Source organism: Orcinus orca, chromosome 7 (genome assembly GCF_937001465.1).
Source record: "Orcinus orca chromosome 7, mOrcOrc1.1, whole genome shotgun sequence".
NCBI classification, from domain to species: domain Eukaryota; kingdom Metazoa; phylum Chordata; class Mammalia; order Artiodactyla; family Delphinidae; genus Orcinus; species Orcinus orca.
The window spans coordinates 31,283,732-31,303,527 of record NC_064565.1 but is presented as its reverse complement, the minus strand read 5'-3'; the positions used below and the strand labels follow the sequence as shown (position 1 = coordinate 31,303,527).

Here is a 19,796-nt window from a genome sequence, read left to right as displayed (position 1 = left end):
GAAGAATGCTTGAAATAAATTTCCATAAATATGAAGCAAGCCTGTCAGTAAATTTAATTTCTGTCTGATTTAATAAACAGCTAGATAGATACACAAACATGAAAATTATAAATTATGTTTTAATTTTTCTCCCTACCATAACTGTCTTATCACAGGTTAAAGTTTATAAGTTGTGATTTTTATCTCAGCTAATCTCATTTAACATTGCTTCATGGTTAGATAGCTAAAATGAAATTGCAGCTCCAAACACAAAGTCTGGGATCAATTTGACCAGTTCTTCTGCTTACGGTTATTTGTACTATAAATTTCAATATTTTGAATATGGTAAATTTGAATACATTGATATGTCAACAGACATATAAACTTGTTTTTCAAAAGACAGGCAGAATATCTAATTGCAAAGTCAGTGTGGTTCTTATATTATTAAATGGTCTTTGTTTTATTACTGACGTTCAAGAGGTATAGAAATATTCGAGTAAGACTTCCTTGGTGGTTGAGAAAATTGTCTGTAGCACTCAGTAGGAAACATCTTCCAAAGTAAAGGGCTCAGCTACAGGGAGGTTTTCCCTCTGACTGTTGGGGAGGTTAGGTTCTCACCTAGGAGGGGGCAATAGTCTAGACTTCTGTTATCACTTTCTACCCATGATGGATCAGTTAGTCTTCCAGTTTACCTTTCTATTAGGGTTCCATGAGAGGCACAACTCCTGTCTGCTTACCTGCCCAGGTGTTTGGAAATACTGGGCCTGTTCTGGCTCATAGAGGGAGGCTTCTTTCCACCACACCAAAAGCTAGTGAAGAGGTAGGATTCCCCTACTCACCACTCACTACCCTGTTCTCTGGATGAAAGGAGTTGTGAAGAGGGACAAAGATAAATGACATCTAAAGAAATCTTGAGCATTTCTGTTCATTTCAGAATAACATTAATATTGCTCATTAGAAGGAAAACTGAGGAAACTTGTGAACTTAAACTTTAAAACTCAGAACCAAAAGAGTTTGTCACTTAGTATTATATCAGTATAACCCATCTCCTCTTAGAAAGATGAAATGATGCCTAACTCGGGCAAAAAGAGGAACCAATGGCATTATTAAAGAATTCTGGTTACATCCAGTTACACGCTGCTTTTTGTAAATTAATCTACCTCTTCTCTGACCATTTTAAAATATTAAGTGAAAGGTAACATTTATTGTGACTCAAGAAATATATCTTGAAATATTTCAAGAAATTTCATTTCTATGTTGTGCATTCTTTCTAGATGTATGTCATCACTACTGTGTGAATTCTGAATCCTGTACCATTGGGGATGACGGAAGTGTGGAATGTGTCTGTCCAACACGCTACGAAGGACCAAAATGCGAGGTTGACAAATGTATAAGGTGCCATGGGGGACATTGCATTATAAATAAAGACAGTGAAGATATATCTTGCAAGTAAGTAGACAGCTAGCTTACTTTATAAAAACATTTGAACCCAAAAGGACATAGCAATCCAGAAATAAACAGTGAAAACAATGTAAATTATTTTTATTCTAAAATTCAGTATGGCAACCATTCCATTTTCTCTCTCTCTCTCTCTCTTTTTCTTTTTTGGCTAGAGATAGAGTTCAATTCATTTTGATTAAACCAAAACTTATTAAAAACCTATTATGTACATCTGGGTAATATGAACATTTATCATGTAATGACATGGTCAGGTCATTGCCTATATAGAATATTCCTAATAGTAAGCAAGTCAAAGTGAAATGCAACATACCTTCAGAAAGCTATGTGTAATACTTCTAAATTAGAATAGCTCAGGCTTTTACTTGTTTCATCATTATTATCAACAATGAGTGTTTGCCTTTCTGATTTTACAAAATGATCCTTTGGGAAAGAAGCAAAAGACCTATCTAATGGAAATAAAATTTAATCTTTTTATCTGACTTTGAAAATTATTGTACAAAATAAGTAGAAGGAATAATGTTTCCTAGGAAGAAACTACAACAAAAATGTCCAAGTTAGATTTTGATTACATTGCCTTTTGCTCTTTGGCTTTGAGATCAAGTGAATGGAAAACAGAACTTTGCAGGTAAAGAGTAATGCCAACATGCTAGTAATGTTTCTAGCATGAAACAAATTTATGCCACTGGGGTTAGAGATCAATTCTCACTCTGAAGTTCTTTTAACAGGCTTTTCAAAAAAAGGGCTTATAAAGGACTGGACTCTATCACTTGCCCTAGGAGATAGGAAAGCACGCCTTAAAGGGTTCACATCACAGCTTCCACCAAGACAGCTCTGCAAGGGTGCCAGCCCTGAGTTATGTTGCTCTGCCAAACAAGGCCCCATAAAATTTTATTACAGACACCATCAACATTTTTTTCTTTTTTATTTACTCTCATTTTAGAATTACTCCATGTATGATTTGTGTTATCGCTATAAATGACATTTACTCAAACCCTCAAATTGTGTCCTTTGAAAGTATATTATTTTTTAACTAAATTAATTTAAAATATGACTAGTTATAATATATGCCTTTGATAAGTACATAAAAGCAAAATGCATTTTCATATAAACTACCAAAATCATGTTTGCTCATTAAGCTCATCGGTTTTTTGTGATGAAACTTTAGCATGACAGAACTTGATTTTAATTACTGAGCATACATCTTTCTTTATGTCCAGTGTACCATGTCAGGAATGCACTGTAGAATCTTCTTCACAGCCCCATCCCAGTCACACAGGGAATCATGGACCATCATATAAGAAAGGCTATGAGCCATAGTTTGCAACCCAGTTTATCTTGGAGAAGCTCATGTAGAGACACACACCCTGTTTCCATCACACAGGGCAGTTCCACTTGAGGAATGAAGGGCTGAACTCTTAGGACCCTCGATTCCTGCTCCTTTACATAGAATACTGGCTTCACCAACATAGAAACACTAGAACCTCATAGCCTGAGTAGGCTTTTGAAGGTCCAACATTATAGTTCTTGACTCTTAAAAGATCTTTCTGGAAAACTATATGTAAGAATGGATAAATAATAGTTGCTAGCAGTGAGTTGATAATGGAAGTTTAAAGATAAGAGTATAATATTTGATTTATCAGATAGGCTATAATAACATATGAACATGATAGTACAAACAGGACTGTTTGGGTATTTTGAAACTTTTAGATAAGTTTGTTTTCATTTCTATGATACTTTTCATCTTAGCATTAACTAAAGCTTGCAGTGATATTGGGATTTCTATTTCATGGGTAAAGAACTGATACTAAAACAAAATCACAACTGAGTTAAATTTTTTTTTACTGAAATGGGAAAATTCAAGCTGCATGTATACTTGCGATTCCAAAGAGTCATGTATTTCTAATGCACAGCGTATGAGCTGTCAACTACAGTAAAGAATAGATGCTCTGTCAATTATACTGAGTATAATCTTTGAAACAGAGCTAATTGTATATTTTTCTCTCTTCCTCAGTAAATATTGTTGAAGAAAGTATTTATCATAATTTTGAATAGCCTAAATAATACCACTGTGATGTCAAATTGTTATGAGAATTCTTTCTCTTTACTGGACAACTGCTAATTACAAAGTGTTTCTGCATGCACACACATGTAACATTTCTAAGAAATGAAATTATGATGAAAACCTACATTAAAATATAAGTTGTACTCATATATTACAATGATTTGGATAACTTGTATTTCACATTTGAAATATCTACAAAGTTCTGTCTAAAGTTTAGGATTCAGATAAAACCTTTAGAAGGAGAACAGGGCAACATCTCTTATAACTCTTGGAAGCAGAAGTTTAAAAGCAATCGATAATTAGAATATTTTTCTCTTTTAAAAGATGATATTTGGTGTATAGTTATCTTTTTGTGGAAAATTCTTTAATGTATGATGAGCTAATTTTTTTCTTTGATGTTGTCTCTTTGATTGAACATGAAACTATAACTTTCTGCTCTTCAATTTTCAAGGAGGCTGGGCGAGGAAAGCAAGGAAAAGTCTCCCAGATCCATTTAACATATCAGACACCACTACCATTAAATATGTACTTGACTCACTTTGCATCCATATTCGTATGGCTCTATAGATTATAAAGAATGTGATATTCTTTGTTAAATCTTGGAAACTTTAAACCACTACCATCTTCCCCATGTTTAGTTCCACTTTCACGTGTCTCCATTTCATATCTGGTACATAATTGACTCACTGCTTCTGTTTATCTTGAAAAGAAATGTGATTTTTAAATCCAGGTTCTTAAAAAAAATCTTTAAATTAAACTTCTGGGAAAGTGTAAGCAGTTCAGTGCATTTCCAGCAGCCCTACCACCCACAAGAGGCCAAATAAATATGCACAGAATAAATAAACTATGGGATTGCTAACCAATTATTTCAAATATCTAACCAATCATTGGGAATTACTCTTTGATGGATGTACTGCAATAGGTACCCACCATGAAGAGGATCAAAGTGATCAATCAATGACATTGCAGCCTGATTTCTTTATCAAGGTTATGTCCAGATTTATTGTGATACCATTGATTACTTCATAGCACTTAGTACTAACATGATCTCATAATCGGAATATTGACATGATCTATTGTAATTCTGATCTGGGCCAAGGCTTGTATGATTCTATTACCATACTTCTCACAGAAGAGTTTCCCTCAATAATTTGGAATGTCAATGTACTTTTCTCTGTTCCACCAACAATTGTCAATGTCTGATCTAATAGTATTTATTTATTCATTTATTTATTTAAAAATATAACATGGCAAGTAAGAAATTTCTGTAATTTTCCTCTTATCGTTATGCTTGTTTTTCCCATGTAGCAATAGCCACAGTGCTTATTCTTATCCCAGACAGGTAATGTACTATAAATTAGAAGCATTTCCAAAAATTTTCCAAGAAAGCCTACCTCATTACTTTGTTGCCATATTGCATATTGTTCCTATAATATTACTGTTTATTTTTGCAATGAAGTGTTATGTTTTTTCCTTTAGAATAAAAAGAGTTTGACACTAATTATAGTACATATTCAGGGAGAAACAGTGGGGTAAAAGTGACTACAGAATAGTTCTATGCTTTTGTACAAAATGTGGAGTCTAAAACTCATAACAGTTCTTTGGACCAGACTTTCCAGTTTAGAAGGAATAGCTGAGCATTTGCTTCCAGAGTATTTGATAATGTGGTTTATAAATAATAAAGATGCCACCAAACTCTGGTAATATGAAAAGGGAATAAAATACTGATGTTAATGTCTCCCTGAAGTGTAAGTGATAAACACTAGAGTATATTTTTTCACACCTATGTCTAGCTATATTAAATTTTTATATTAAACGAATGGATTGAAATTTTGAAAATTACCAAAAGAAAAATTTTATTTGTCATCATTCTATTAAAAAACATCTTTGCCTCCAGCAAGTCTCTCTTTCTGAAAACCTACTTTTAGCCAGCCACTGCATTAGTCTTCTGTGATGAATATTCTCATCTTTAGAGAATTTGTGTCAGCTCTCAACAATAATCACACCAGAAACAATGAGATTTTTTTTTTCTTTGTTGCTGCAGCTGCACTAATGGAAAGATTGCCTCTAGCTGCCAGCTATGTGACGGCTACTGTTACAATGGTGGCACGTGCCAGCTGGACCCAGAGACAAATGTACCTGTGTGTCTGTGAGTATTTTATAACGTTGTGGGCATTTTATGATAACAACTTTAGATGTACATGGAATCCCTGCTCTATTTTTCTCATTTCTTGGCATAACATATTTTAAATGAATGTTTCGTGGACATCTCTGATCAAGTATTGTTCCTCATTGGCTCATGTACTACAGAATCTCCTCCCTCATCAATTTGCTAGTGATTTCATATGGAAAAGCTCATTCACTTCTTAGCATCATACCCATTTCAAACATTCCGAGACCTTTGAACTTGGAAATGCCAGTAAAAATTGTTCTAATTTAATTGACCTTATTTACAATAGATACGTGAAACCCAGACATAATCATATTTATAAATACTTTGGTACTTAGGGCCATTATTTTCAAAGTATGTAAGGTATCTTTTCAAAAGTATAATACTATTTGATTTTTGTATCAGGTTTTGAGTGTTGTATTATGTAAACCTATTAAGCCCTTGTCTCTTTTGAAATACATTACCTTGAATCTGGGTTTCTAAATGTTTGGAAAGTATTGTAGATTCTCTGCTCCTGAGAAAATCTGGAATTTAATATATTCCCTTTTCAAATATCTGATTGGCCATAATGGAAAGCTTGAAATAAGACCATTCAGCCTATGTGATCTCTATTTTGAGTTTTCTTTTATCACTGCTTGACCAGAAGAATGATGCCCACATCTGATCCACATCTGCATTCTGTTCCCCACCTTGTCAGAATAGCCTATGATGAGTGTGTATATAAGAAATAAGTGAGCATACCTGAGAAAAATTTTGTTCATATGTTACTATTTCTGTATGAAATGAATTTGAAACATTTGAAAAAAAAAAGTCAGATGCTTTATTTAGCTGTATTTTACTGAAATTCTGCAGATGCTCTGTTGGGTTTAAAAGTCAGCGCTGTGACCAGAAAGAGAACCCTTGTGATCACTACTGTCAGAATGAGGGGATTTGCACTTTAACTTCGTTTAATGAGCCGAGATGCAAGTAGGTTTAACCTTCCACTTACCGCTAAGCTTTGTGTGACATCATTTCAGGCCAGAGTTCATTGGTTTAAATCATGAACATCCACATGCTTTTCACAGCGTATACTTAATCTCGGGGCTCATCTGTGTCATACACACTTAACCTTTGCTTTGCTCGCCGACAAGTGTATGCACCACAGTTAGCTAGATTGTCTAGAAATATAATGGAGGGAATGAAAAAGCTCGTGGAACTGTCTCATAAAAATACATTTGCTAGAACAGTGGCTTTTAATTAGAGGACAGAAGCAGGTGTTTTTAGACTTTATTACTATACTGGATACTATAATTGGAATAGTGTCTTTTATTTAGTAACTGACTTTTCATTTCAAGTACTGATAAAACACATTATTTTGGCTCCCAAGATTTCAGTGGAACTGTCTTACCTTAATCAGTAAGACTTCTTTACAGAAGAAATAGGTATATGCTAAAATATTCCAGAAACTTCATTTCAAAACATTCTTTCTTGATTCAATTTGTTCATAACAAATACATTCTTTTCCTCTGTGAAATCTCAGGGACCACCTTTGGGGTAGCTATCAACCTTCATAACAATGAAGTTATTTTTGCATGTTGCATTTGAGCTTTAGCGATGGATCATATCTGACATCTTCCTTAATACTCCATGTCATAAACAGAAACCCTGATTGGCACCCAATAATAGCTCATGGTGGTGTCTCAGAGTATTTAGTAATGGTTTTAACGCACAATTATATTAAAATTCAGATATTTCATTTCCAAAACTCTACAATTTGTTCATAATGATCTATTTTGTTATTCAAGAAAATGTTATTCTTTACACAATAATTGTGAAAATATGGGAAGTGATTAAAATAATCACATAGGAGAAACTGATATTCTTTCTTTTTTTCTAAAAGAAATTTGAATATGTTAAACCAATGTTCCTACATAAAATAATCCAGAAATACTCCTTTAAATATCAGTCTGTAAAGGGTATATAAACTGACCTGTTAAGAAATTGATACACTTCTTAGTTCATACTCAGGTTTAGTGCCTTATGCAGCTGAAGACAGAGAGGGGACCCTTCTTTAGTCTTACCTCTGCCTTGCCTCCAACCTAAATTCCTCCAGTCATTCAGCAAGTATTTATAAGACCCTGAAAGAGTGCTAAGTCCTAGACAAGTGAAGATGAATGAAATTTAACCCAAACATCAAGGAGCTCACGAATTAGTGGGTTTAGAAATTCATAAGCAACTAATTAACCTGTATTAACGCAGGTGTGAACACAGGAAAAAAGAGAGGGCAGTGGAGTTTTAACAGGGCAGGTGATTTGTTTAGAATGGGAGATAGGAATACATGGAAGACTTTACAGAAAAGGCAACCTCGTGTTGTCCATGTAGTTCAGATAGTTCAGTGAGGTCGGGAAGAACATTCTGAAAAGAAAGAATAACATTAGCAGAGACATGGATGTGAGACTTAGTGACCTCTCTGGGGAACTGTGAGTGGTTTAATACAGCTAGAATGAAGGGTGACTGGAGAATTGGGGAGGGGAGTGAGGAGTTAAAACTGGGAAGATAAATTGGAACCCGATTTATGCAAGTTAGGGGATTCCATAGGATCCTGAAAAGAATGTATAGCCAAAGTGATTTGAGGCAGAGCTGAAGGAGTTTGCTTTCGAAGGTGACACTGAGTGGCATGTGGAAGAAAGGCCTGGAGATCAGCTGCAGGGATCCCACACCAAAAGGTCTGGCAGCACTTCAGGTGAAAAATGATGGATTCACGGTTAGTTCAGTGTTAGTAAGGTCAGGGTGATCCTTGGCCAAACTTTGATCTAGGTACTTATGTTATCTCATTTTTAGGACCCTGGTAATGCCTGCTCTGGGGCCCAGTCTTTGTATTTCTTGTCCCTTTCTCGCAATTCCCAGGCAAAGTATACATGACATTTCAGCACCACCCCCCTCCATAAATAGGTCTCAGGAACATGACCTGTCTAGAGAATGCCCTTGTGTCACCAGAATGAATATTTCTTGTGGGCATAACAGTCCACAGTAATGTTCTGTTCCACTTTTCACTCTTACCATGTATCATCAGAGGCACCTGACCTTGTAAGATATAATCAGCCTCTGATTAAAATCAGCTAGGAAGGGCTTCCCTGGTGGTGCAGTGGTTGAGAGTCCGCCTGCCGATGCAGGGAACGCGGGTTTGTGCCCCGGTCCGGGAGGATCCCATGTGCTGCGGAGCGGCTGGGCCCGTGAGCCGTGGCCGCTGGGCCTGTGCGTCCGGAGCCTGTGCTCCGCGACGGGAGTGGCCACAGCAGTGAGAGGCCCGCGTACCGCAAAAAAAAAAAAAAAAAAAAAATCAGCCAGGAAAAATGTGTTAATCGGAAAGGTTCAGAGCAAGCACCTTTTACTTTTGTGTATCTTTATTTCTATCTGCTTTGGGCTTAATGGAAATTTTGTCTGTGCTTTGGTTTTCTACACCCTAAAATTTATTCTGATGGTAGGAGTAATGCTTACTGAATTCCTCAAATCATTTAAGCCATGAAAGAATCGTAGAAGAGATAATGATATTCTGTTATTCACTCATTAATTCATTCATCAAATATGTATTGATAACCTATGATGAGTGAGGCCCTATGTATATTCAGAAGGAGAATTAATAACAGCTAAAACTGATTTAGCAAATACCTGTTTGATTCTAAAGTCCTTGCCCTGGTTATAACTCTTATTTCATACTGCTTTCTTTGTGCTGACTAACTCCAATAAGGTTTTTACTTTTAAAGAGTTTAAGATTCATTTTGGGTAGATGAATGGATTTTAAAAAGTTAAAATACCATTTGATAATTGCTATACAGAAATATGACCAAAGTGTTGTGGGAAAACAACTGAATAGAGATCAGTTAATGATTACTAGTGGGAGAGAGAAAGGTTTTACAGATGAAGTGATATTTTAACAGTATTTTGAAAAAATTTTAGTTATTTTACAGGAGGAAATGTCTGAAAACCTTTCTTGAAAGAGGAATAGCACAGTGAGAGAATAGGTCTGAAAGTAGAAGATGAACGTTGTTGAGAATAGAACACAGGCTATGTGATATAATGGGGGATGGGTTGGGGGAGATTAAAGATATATGTTGGGACCAGTTTGTGAGGTACAGTTTATGAATGACTCAAGAGTGGGTTTATAGAAAGAAGATTGGAGAATTAAGGATGGAATTCTAGGAGACACCAATGTTTAATACTGTATTATGGAAGAATCAACAAAAAAATGAGAAGAAATAGAATTTGGAGGGGACTTGTCAAAGTGAAGGTTCCTCCAAGTCAAAGGAATAGAGCGTGTCCAAGAATATCAACTCCAGATAGTTCAAAGAGGATAAGAATTCTAAGTGGTTTATTGAATTTTGTAATTAGATGGCCATTATGAGAGATGTTTTGAAAGTGCTACATGACAGCAACCAGATTATAGTTGGAAAAGTGAAAGGTAAGAAAGTAGAGAAGACTGTAGATTCCTTTCTGACTGTTTGGCTGTGGATTAAATGAAGGAAGAACAATTGTAACTTCAAGGGGAAGTGGGATCTAAGGGAAAATATTTTTACAATAAGAAAGACATACGTTTCAAGAGGATCAGTCTTTCACTATTTATTAAGGGCCCATTGTTAAGTAACTATGAAGGATAGATGGTTCAGACATAGATATTATACTCATGTTTCTTAGAGTTAAAATTTCTAGAATATGGAAAATTTCCTAGTTTTACATAGGATACTTATAATTCATTTGGTACTAAAATGTAAATAAATAAAAATAAATTTAGTATGAAGTGCCTATGATCATGTAGAATACAAAAATTGTCCAGCTAAGAGAATATTAAGCCCTCAGGATCTCTTTCTAGTGGTTGATTCTCCTTGTAAGTGGAAATTTTTGGAAACACAGATTTTAGCTTCAGATTTCAATTTGTAGTGGTCATGTATCTTTGATGAAAAGCTAGTATGCACTATTTCATCTAAGCGCCTTTACAGGAAACAAAAATTGCTTTAAGAAGTAAGATATAGTACTTGCTTTAACTTTGTTGGTACTACATTTTTCTTTTTTTCATAGAGTAAAAAACTATTGAATTGTGCAGAACTTACACACATTTGGAAAGTCTACAAAGTATTCAGATCTATGAGGTTGACAGGTTTTTTCCACATAGAAATTTTATTACCTTATCTTTCAATTTAAGGAATAGATTTGTTCTTTGAAAGCCTTCACTTTTGTCTCTTGATGGCCCTTTTCACTTATTACTATGTGCGGAGGAAAAGAAAACTCCAAAGAAAAGCCTAGAATAAATGAAAATCTAAAGGCTTTTTTATGTTTATTTGGAGAGAGTTTTGACATTTATCAAAGAAGGTATATTGAACAATGTTAAAGCCAAACTTTAAAAAATTAATGTGTTATTTTGACAATGTTTGTATTGTTAAACAATTTTTGTTGTGAGATATAGAAATGAATAAGCCTGTGAACTCAATAACAAGTTAACTATGTCTTCCTACTTCTAAAATTTCTCCCTAGCGTAAGACTTTCATTTATATTGAATTTAAGGTTTTGTTTTTTGTTTTTTGTTTTTTGTGGTATGCGGTCCTCTCACTGTTGTGGCCTCTCCCGTTGCGGAGCACAGGCTCCGGACGCGCAGGCTCAGCGGCCATGGCTCACGGGCCTAGCCGCTACGCGGCATGTGGGATCTTTCCAGACCGGGGCACGAACCCGTGTCCCCTGCATCGGCAGGCGGACTCTCAATCACTGCGCCACCAGGGAAGCCCAAGTTGTTTTTTAAAACGTAGACCAACCTCCACAGCATTATCTCCCAGCAATACCCACAGCACATTTCACCCTCCAGTAGTAAAGAAATGCTTGTAGCTACACTACTTCTCCTACCACTGTGGACACAGGCGCATACACAGGCTCACCACATAGCCATGGGACCATTCCACACCTAGATGTTTTTGCTTAAATAGCTCACTGGACCCAAATGTCTCTGCTGCCTTTTTCCACTTTACTCTTATTATCCCACTAGTCTCAACACAGGATTATCTCTTTGTATATAGCACGTGGCAAGTGAATAGTAAATATTAATTGACTTGGACTTAACTGAAGTTTTTTAAAAGAGAAGAATCAAATATTCAGGGTTCTCCAGAGAAAAAGAAGCAATAGGATATATATCATATGTGTTGTATATCATATATATTATATATATAAATGGGGAGAGAGAGGCATTTATTATAGGAATTGACTCACCCAATTATGGAGGTCAAGAAATCCCAGGGTCTACTGTCTGCAAGCTGGAGAACAGGGAAAGCTGGTGGTGTAATTCAGTCCAAATCTAAAGACCTGAGAACCTGGGAAATGATGGTGTACGTCACATTCTAAGTTCAAAGAACTAAAAACCAGGAGCATTAATGTTTGAGGGCAAGAGATGACGGATGTCCCAGCTCAAGCAGAGAGAGCAAATGTGCCCTTCCTCTGCCTTTTTGTTCTATTCAGACCCTCAGCAGATTGGATGATGCCCACCCTCACTGGTGAGAGTGGTCTTCTTTACTCAGTCTAATTCAAACATTTATTTCTTCCCAGACACACCCTCATAGACATACCCAGAAATAATGTTTTGCCAGCTATCTGGGCATCCCTTAGGCCAGTCAAGTTGACATAAAATGAACTTATACAGGACTTCCCTGGTGGTGCAGTGGTTGAGAGTCCGCCTGCCAATGCAGGGGACACGGGTTCATGCCCCGGTCTGGTAAGATCCCACATGCCGCAGAGTGGCTGGGCCCGTGAGCCATGGCTGCTGGGCCTGCGCGTCCAGAGCCTGTGCTCCGCAATGGGAGAGGCCACAACAGTGAGAGGCCTGTGTACTGCAAAAAAAAAAAAAAAAAAAAAAAATTAACTTATACACACAAGTGATATATCTATATGTGTGTATATGAATTTTGCTTTTTTGTCCGTATTTTGAGATGAATTGTGTTCAAAATTCATATGTTGAAGCTCTATCTCCCAGTACCTCAGAATGGGACTGTATTTGGAGATAGAATCTTTAAAGAGATGAATAAGTTAAAATGGGGGTCATTAGGGTGGGCCCCAATCCAATGTGTCTGGTGTCCTTATAAGGAGGGGAGATTTGGATACAGCACACACAGGGGAAGACCATGTGAAGATATATAGGAAGAAGATGGTCGTAAGCCAAGGAGAGAGGCCTCAGAAGAAATCAAACCTGCTGACGCTTTGATCTCAAACTACTATTACTTTGGTTCTATTCATTCCGTTTCTTTATGCAAATATATATTTGCAGAATATTATATACTAAAATGAAATCATGTGATAGATACTCTTTCATGTTTATTTACTTTGCAATACATTATGAACATCATTCCACGTCAATCTACATAACTAGATACTTTTATTCTTAAGGTTACTGAGTATTCTATTGTCTGGACTTTTCCTATTTTATTTAATGAACCAGCTATCATTCTATAATTAGGATTTTTTTGTTAGTTTGTTTCTGTGTTTTGTTCTTTTTTTAAATTATTTTTTCCTAGGATAAAAACTTCTGTCTTTAAATATCTGTGTGCTTATCTCATTAGTTTTCTAGTATCAACACTCAGAAGAAGAAATATTCAGTGTGAAAGTATAGATTTTATTAATCAATCTAGCAATGATTTGGGGCAGGTTACATTGTCTGTTTGTGTCACATTTTCCTTGTCCATAAGGTGATGGGTTTAGACTAATTGTTCACTAATATACTATAAAACTATAAAGTATGATGTATTTAATCAGAGTCCCATTTGAATTTTAGTAATTTTTTAAAAATTGGGACAGAGTCACAACCCCAGATACCAATTCTCTCAAAATTCCTCTAAAATATCTATAAAGACACTGAGAAAACAAAGATTCCCATAGTAGCAGAATTAAAAATAACAAAGCCTTTATTATTAAAACTGTGGAGTAACTGAAAAATTCCTGGGTCACAATTAAATATTTGTATTAATTTTTCTCTGTGATTTTATGATCTATTTTCCTGATACTTTAAAATAATGTACCACAATATATCAGGTTATATAAATAGCTTATTTATGCCTAACTTCAAGAGAAGTAATAATCTTTTCCACCTATTTCTTATTATCAACCCCTAGTCTAGTATCAATAGATCCACAATCTATATGAACTAGAAACCTAAGTGTCTGTCCCTTGGTTTCTTCATATTTTTGTCCATTTAGATAACAAAAATACTGGTGATTTTTTTCTTCCCATATTAATTCATCAGAAAATTTTTATTGAATACCTACTATATATCAGAAAACAACCTAGGCACTGAAGTTTTTATCAGTGAACAGACAAAAATATTTGACTTGTGAAGCTTAAAGATTAATGACCATTATTGGTGGAATTTGGGGAATATTTCCTTTAAAATCAATTGTATAATTCACCTTCTTTTTCAAACAGAAAAGAAAAAAACAAGTTTAAAATTATATTTTATCAACTGAAAAGGGAGAACCAAAAAGATCTAACTCTGATATTACACTGGTTTTGAAATCATACCAATTCAGGCCCACACTGTTTTGAAAATAGCAGTATGGCAAAATTCCAAGACATTTCTTACTATATATATTATTGCTTCTTGCCTGTAACAGGACCAATTCTCTGTGTGGTCAAAAACAATTTAACACTGTTAGTTTTTTATGTTTTGCTTCTTCATTTCAAGCAGAAGCTAAAAATAACTTTCTGTGAGCATTTTTCCCCAATCTATTATTTGTTTTTCCCTTTTTTCTGGATTTTTCCTTTTTTTGTTTTTTTGGTTTGGTTATATTTATTTGGGCATCTGTTTTGTTTTGTTTTGTTTGCTTTATTTTTTTTTCCTCTTTTTTTTTTTTTGGAAACATGGTTTTCCTTTCTCTGATCATCTGCATGAGTGTGTGGTTACATTTTTCGTATTACCCTATGATATTCCATATTTTATGGCTAGAATTGGCTTCTCATCTCTGTGTGGCCTTTTGACATGGAACATATTTCTATGAAACTGGCTTGGGAATGCTGCTCGTTTTACTCCATGGCCCTTCTAAATGTACATGTCTGTTTCTCTCTGGCAGATTGTAAATTCCTTTAAAGAAGAGGTTGTATCTGATTTATCTATTTTGCCTCAGCAGCTAGCATGCATTCTTTGTGTAATATGTGCTTAACTAATGTTGCTAAAAAATACTGTCCTGGTGCCTGTATTGTATTGTGATATCTGGCAGCCTATGATATAAGCATCTTTCTATCATCATTGTAATACCACTTCTTACTTCATTAATACATTTTCAAAAACTGCAAGAGTCAGAAAAAAATTTTAAAGTGATTCATTTCATTATGATTTTTGGTTCTCTTTCTTATCTTTATGATATCTTCTAAAACTACCACAGGAAGTTTCCTGAGCGTTCTGGAACTGAGGTTAAATATCTCTCTACAAAAGGAACTAAATAGGCTTTTAACTTACCCATATTAAGTTATTAGTAAAACTTAATTGTATTAATTTTTGTTCTCTCTTCTCTTTGACTTTTGTTTGTTGTTTTTACCCTGGTATTTTCTCTCTAAAAAAAAAAAAAGAAAGAAAGAAAGAAAAAAGAATGAAATAGAGGAAAGTAAGTTGTAGCCCCTGCCCTTGAGGGACTCTGATCTATTTTGAGGAAAGAGATGAGACAAGAAGGAATGTGGCAGGGGCTCTGTGGATGTGAGTGGTGTAAGATAAATGGTGCTTCTGGGGGAGTATTAGACAATAATGTTATACACTGAAATCGTTCTGAGGAACATAATATGCTTAGCTAGGAATTTGAAATTTATTCCATAAGTCCATAAACAGTAGGGGAACACTAATAACATTTGACTTATGAACCATCTCAATCATGTGTGTGTTTTAAAAAGGTCTTGATGGCATGGTGCTCTGCTGGAACAAGAAGCCCTGGGTTTGAAAAAACAGATTTTAAAATGAATCCCAATTTACAAAGGAAAAGGAGACAATTTTTTAAATTAAAGAAATGGCTTTTTAAAAGTGATTTGTTGGTAAACAGGGCACAAAAAAGAGCCAAAAGATAGAAGACCTTATACCTTGGAATTGCAGTTTGTTTTGTTGGTTTTGTTTTTCTTCTCTTTGCCTCATTTGTCATCTTAATATGGAAATACTGATAGCATCTACTTCCTAAAATTATTTTGAGGAATAAGAAATGTAATACCTGTTAAAAAAAAACAGAATATTGTTTTCAACATAGTAAACACTTAACAAAAAAAAGTAGAACCTTAAAACTGTTCTAATACACCATACATAAAATGATCAGTACTTGGCATAATTTGGGCTTCTGGGAGTTTGGAGGCAAAAAATAAGCTGTGGGGTTCTTAAAAAGTGCTCGTTATTAAAAATAAGCAAAATATGGCATAAATAAAAGATTAGAAGTGTGATGATTGTGATAGTAATAGTGACTGAAAAGGGAAGTACATAACTAAGCTCAAGTCCCATGAGGGACAACAGAGAACAAAAGGGCAGCAGGTCCACCCTCAAACACCTCAGAAAACACACAGGAGCTAGCTTTTGAAACATTTTCAAAGCAGATTTTTAAAACTCAGAGGGATGCAAAATGAATGTACAAGTACCAAAGGGACATTCATTAAGCGAATGATCGGAAAATTAGTCATTTTGTCATTTTCTTTGGTTTTGTGATTGTTCCATCTAATTATTTTCTTAAAAGTTTAGCATTGTTTTATACGTCCTTAGGGTGAGAAACACATAAGGAAATGTACAGGTACTAAGGAAACCTCTGTTGGGGTTTTGGGGAAGAAGATAGTGAGTTTCGTTTCTGTCACACATTTTTAAAAGGTAGGAATTATTCTTCTATATTACAACAGCTAATTAAGGCCTAGGTATTTCAAACTACTGGCTCTGCTGAAAGGAGAGGGCACATGCTACTCTTCAGGCCTCTGCTGTCAGGCTGAGCGACGCTCCTCCTTGTGGACCAGCGACCCTGTGGCCCCGTAGAGAACATTTGAGAAGAGCCCAAGGAAGCTGTCAGGAGTGATTTCAAACAGATCACAACTTTTCAGCAGGGGTTTTGAGCAATTCAACTTTGGCAGCCTGTGTTGTCCACTTTTCAAGACTCAGGTCATTGCATGTCCCTTATTTGTTTTCTGCCCCGTGGCATATTTTCAAAGCACGAAATGTGAAACGTGCATGTCTTTTGGAACAGTAAAGGCCAGGAAAATCTGTCACATCAATATCTATCCTTTATGATCCCAGGTAACAAGTGGTAGCTTGTTCTAGCTTTCACCAAGCTAGTCATGTCATGGGGAAAAACACGGAATACAGAATTTTTCTATTAAAGTTTAAAGTCCAGTTTGTGCTTTGAGAGTACAGCTGGCACTGCCTAACAGAGAACAGTTATTGCATAGTTACCCATTGGGCAGCTGTTGTTATGAAGCTTTGATGTAGTCACCTTATTTTCCCTTGATTCTGGGACATGTTCTTGGCCTTTAATATAATCAGTAAGTAAATCAGAATAACCAAAGAAACCAAATACAATATAACTACATAGTATTTTCATTCATGTACTTGTTACCTCTTTAACAATTTACATTATTTTTCTCTCTCTTAGACTGCATTCCCCAGGTTTTGCTGCTATGAAAAAGCACAAATTTCAGATGCTTTTAACAGTGAAGGTTTATTTCCTGCTCATGTTCTATCCTGGAACAAGTCAAAAAAAAAATAAATCAATAAACCTCCAACCTACTACTTAATTCCAAACCAACTTTATACAATTTTAAGAAAAGGATCAGAGGAATATAGATTAACCAGCAACACTGGTTTAAGAGTAAAAAAAATAAATGAAAAATTCCTTACATTATCGTCAGTTAAGGAAATATTTTCTTCTTTTTCACACTGGAATAGTAGCAGGAGAAAGCCATTTTTGTTAAAGGAGTACAGAAATTTTAGCCTAATACTTCTTCCACTCAGCATACAAACAAAAATTATAATTATATTGATATTGGTGTGCCATATACAAGCTTTAAATTTAATATTCATAGTATTATTTATCACGAGTTAAATTAACTTAGAGGGTGTGTAAATTTTATATACATTGTATCATTTAATCTTTCAGGAAGCCTAATTTTTTTTTAACTTTTATAATGATCAACTTGCCTTGCAAAAAGGAAAAAGAAAAAGAATGGAAGGAAGAAAGAGAGGAAAAAAGAAACAAAGTAAAGAAGGAAGAAGAAAAATTTTGAGGTAGTAAAAGGACAACATACAATAGAAAGATAAAATATAAAATAAGAAAGGAAGGGGATTTAAGGGGAAAACAAAGGTTAAAGCATAAGAGGCTAGATCTGTGGGAAATGTGTGACAAAAGTGGGAGTATTGCTCTCCCTTGTATTATAAACTAAACAACCAAAGTGGGTGAATTGCTAGAAGATATATCCTTTGTGAGGAGGGGAGACTAGATTACAGCACAGTTCTGTCTAATTCCAAAACTTACACATTCCATTTGTGTCACTCCATACCAGCACTTTAATTTTACACAATTATTTAAATGACTAAATTGAATTAAATTACATTTAACTACATATTTTTTTGTATGATTTTTATATAAAACTGGTTTCCATGTCAATTTACCCATCAGGCAAATGCCTTTAGAATTTTTGTCAGGGAAAGAAGATAAACGTTTCTTAGTTAGCTGCATCGTGGGACAAGAACGGAAGTGTCACACAATTTACAACATTGAATAGGTAAAATTTTACATGTCCAAGTTGCTAAAATGTGATCATCTAATTTTGTAAAAGGAAGAATTAATAAATAGATTAATGAAGAAAGGGAGGGAGGGAGGGAGGAAGGAAGAAAGGAAGAAAATATTTGCCTATTACTGTGGCTCTTACATGTTAAGTGTTTTTCATAGTGGATCAATATTCTTTTCAGTGAGAAATGACTGGTAACTAGCTAAAAACATGTACTTATGAATGGAGCTATATATTCTTCATAGAATGGGATATGACACATGTATGTGTATTCATATGAGTTCAACCATGCATCCTCCATGCCTTCATGCATTCGTTCATTCATTTTAACAAACAACAAACATATTAATTGACCAAACCTACATACTGACCATGTGCTCAAGAAATGAAGAAATATAAAAATGAATAATAGATTACCCCTACCTTTAAGTAATTAGTCTAGCATAGTCATAGGCAAAGGCATATTTAGAAATTTATAAATGCATATATAAACAGAGAAATGCAAAAATAAAATGTACCATATTTATGATTGTATGTGGATCAAATAAATAAAGGAATTTATAACTGACCCCAAATGGCAATTCTCCATAATGTAAAATACTACTGTAATATTCTATAGCCTTTTAGATTTATTGAAGATATTTATCTAAACTTCCTGAATCAATTTTTAGACTACTGCCTGCATAAACCTTCTCACCTTGAGTCAGGGAAGTAATATAATACTTGGATTAGGAAAGAAGTGTGTGTTAATGACCATCTTTTGTCATAAGCCTTCAGATGTTTCTGTTTGCAACATGTTCCTATAAGTGTTGAACAAATCTGGTGAGTGTTTTATGACTAATTGACATTTATGCAGCGTAGACAAATTTGTTAATTCATACTGACGCTTGATTTTAGCAAGTCATTTCAATTTTTTTCATTTACTCTTTTTTTGATTGCTTGTTTTGTTTTAAAACAATTTAAAAATTTTTTAAAACTTGTGAAATGCAGGTCCTAGATTTTGAGGAAGGCTGAATGGTGGTAATTGGGAAGGTGGTATCAATACTAATACAGTGTACCTTTATCAATTAAAAATGTTTGCCTCTAGAAACCTTTAGTGTTACCTTTTGGTGGATATGTAAAAATCTTGTAACTAGAACAAAGGCTATACTGAAGTATCAGAAAGGAGGTGACTGTCTATATATAGGAATTATCTCCCAATGATTCAGACTATAAATTAAAGTGGCTAATATCAATATCTCAGCATATGTGCACTACAACTGAAAATAAATATTTTCTAGAGAATTAGAGTTATATATCTCACTTATAAAGACATTCACAGTCTCAAAACCTTCTGTTAACACTTTCTGATATCCCTACCATTGCCCCAAATTTGTATAGGACTAATAT

General features: G+C 34.8%; 1 protein-coding gene across 1 annotated transcript in view; it reads left to right on the top strand.

Moving 5' to 3' along the window:
* The window catches only part of LRP1B (LDL receptor related protein 1B), a 1,810,989-nt gene that overhangs the window by 1,769,177 nt on the left and 22,016 nt on the right, over nucleotides 1–19,796 (top strand). The window contains exons 85-86 of the mRNA XM_049711954.1: nucleotides 1,254–1,428; nucleotides 5,547–5,651. Of these exons, the coding sequence (XP_049567911.1) occupies nucleotides 1,254–1,428; nucleotides 5,547–5,651 (280 nt within the window). The remainder of the gene's footprint in view (nucleotides 1–1,253; nucleotides 1,429–5,546; nucleotides 5,652–19,796) is intronic.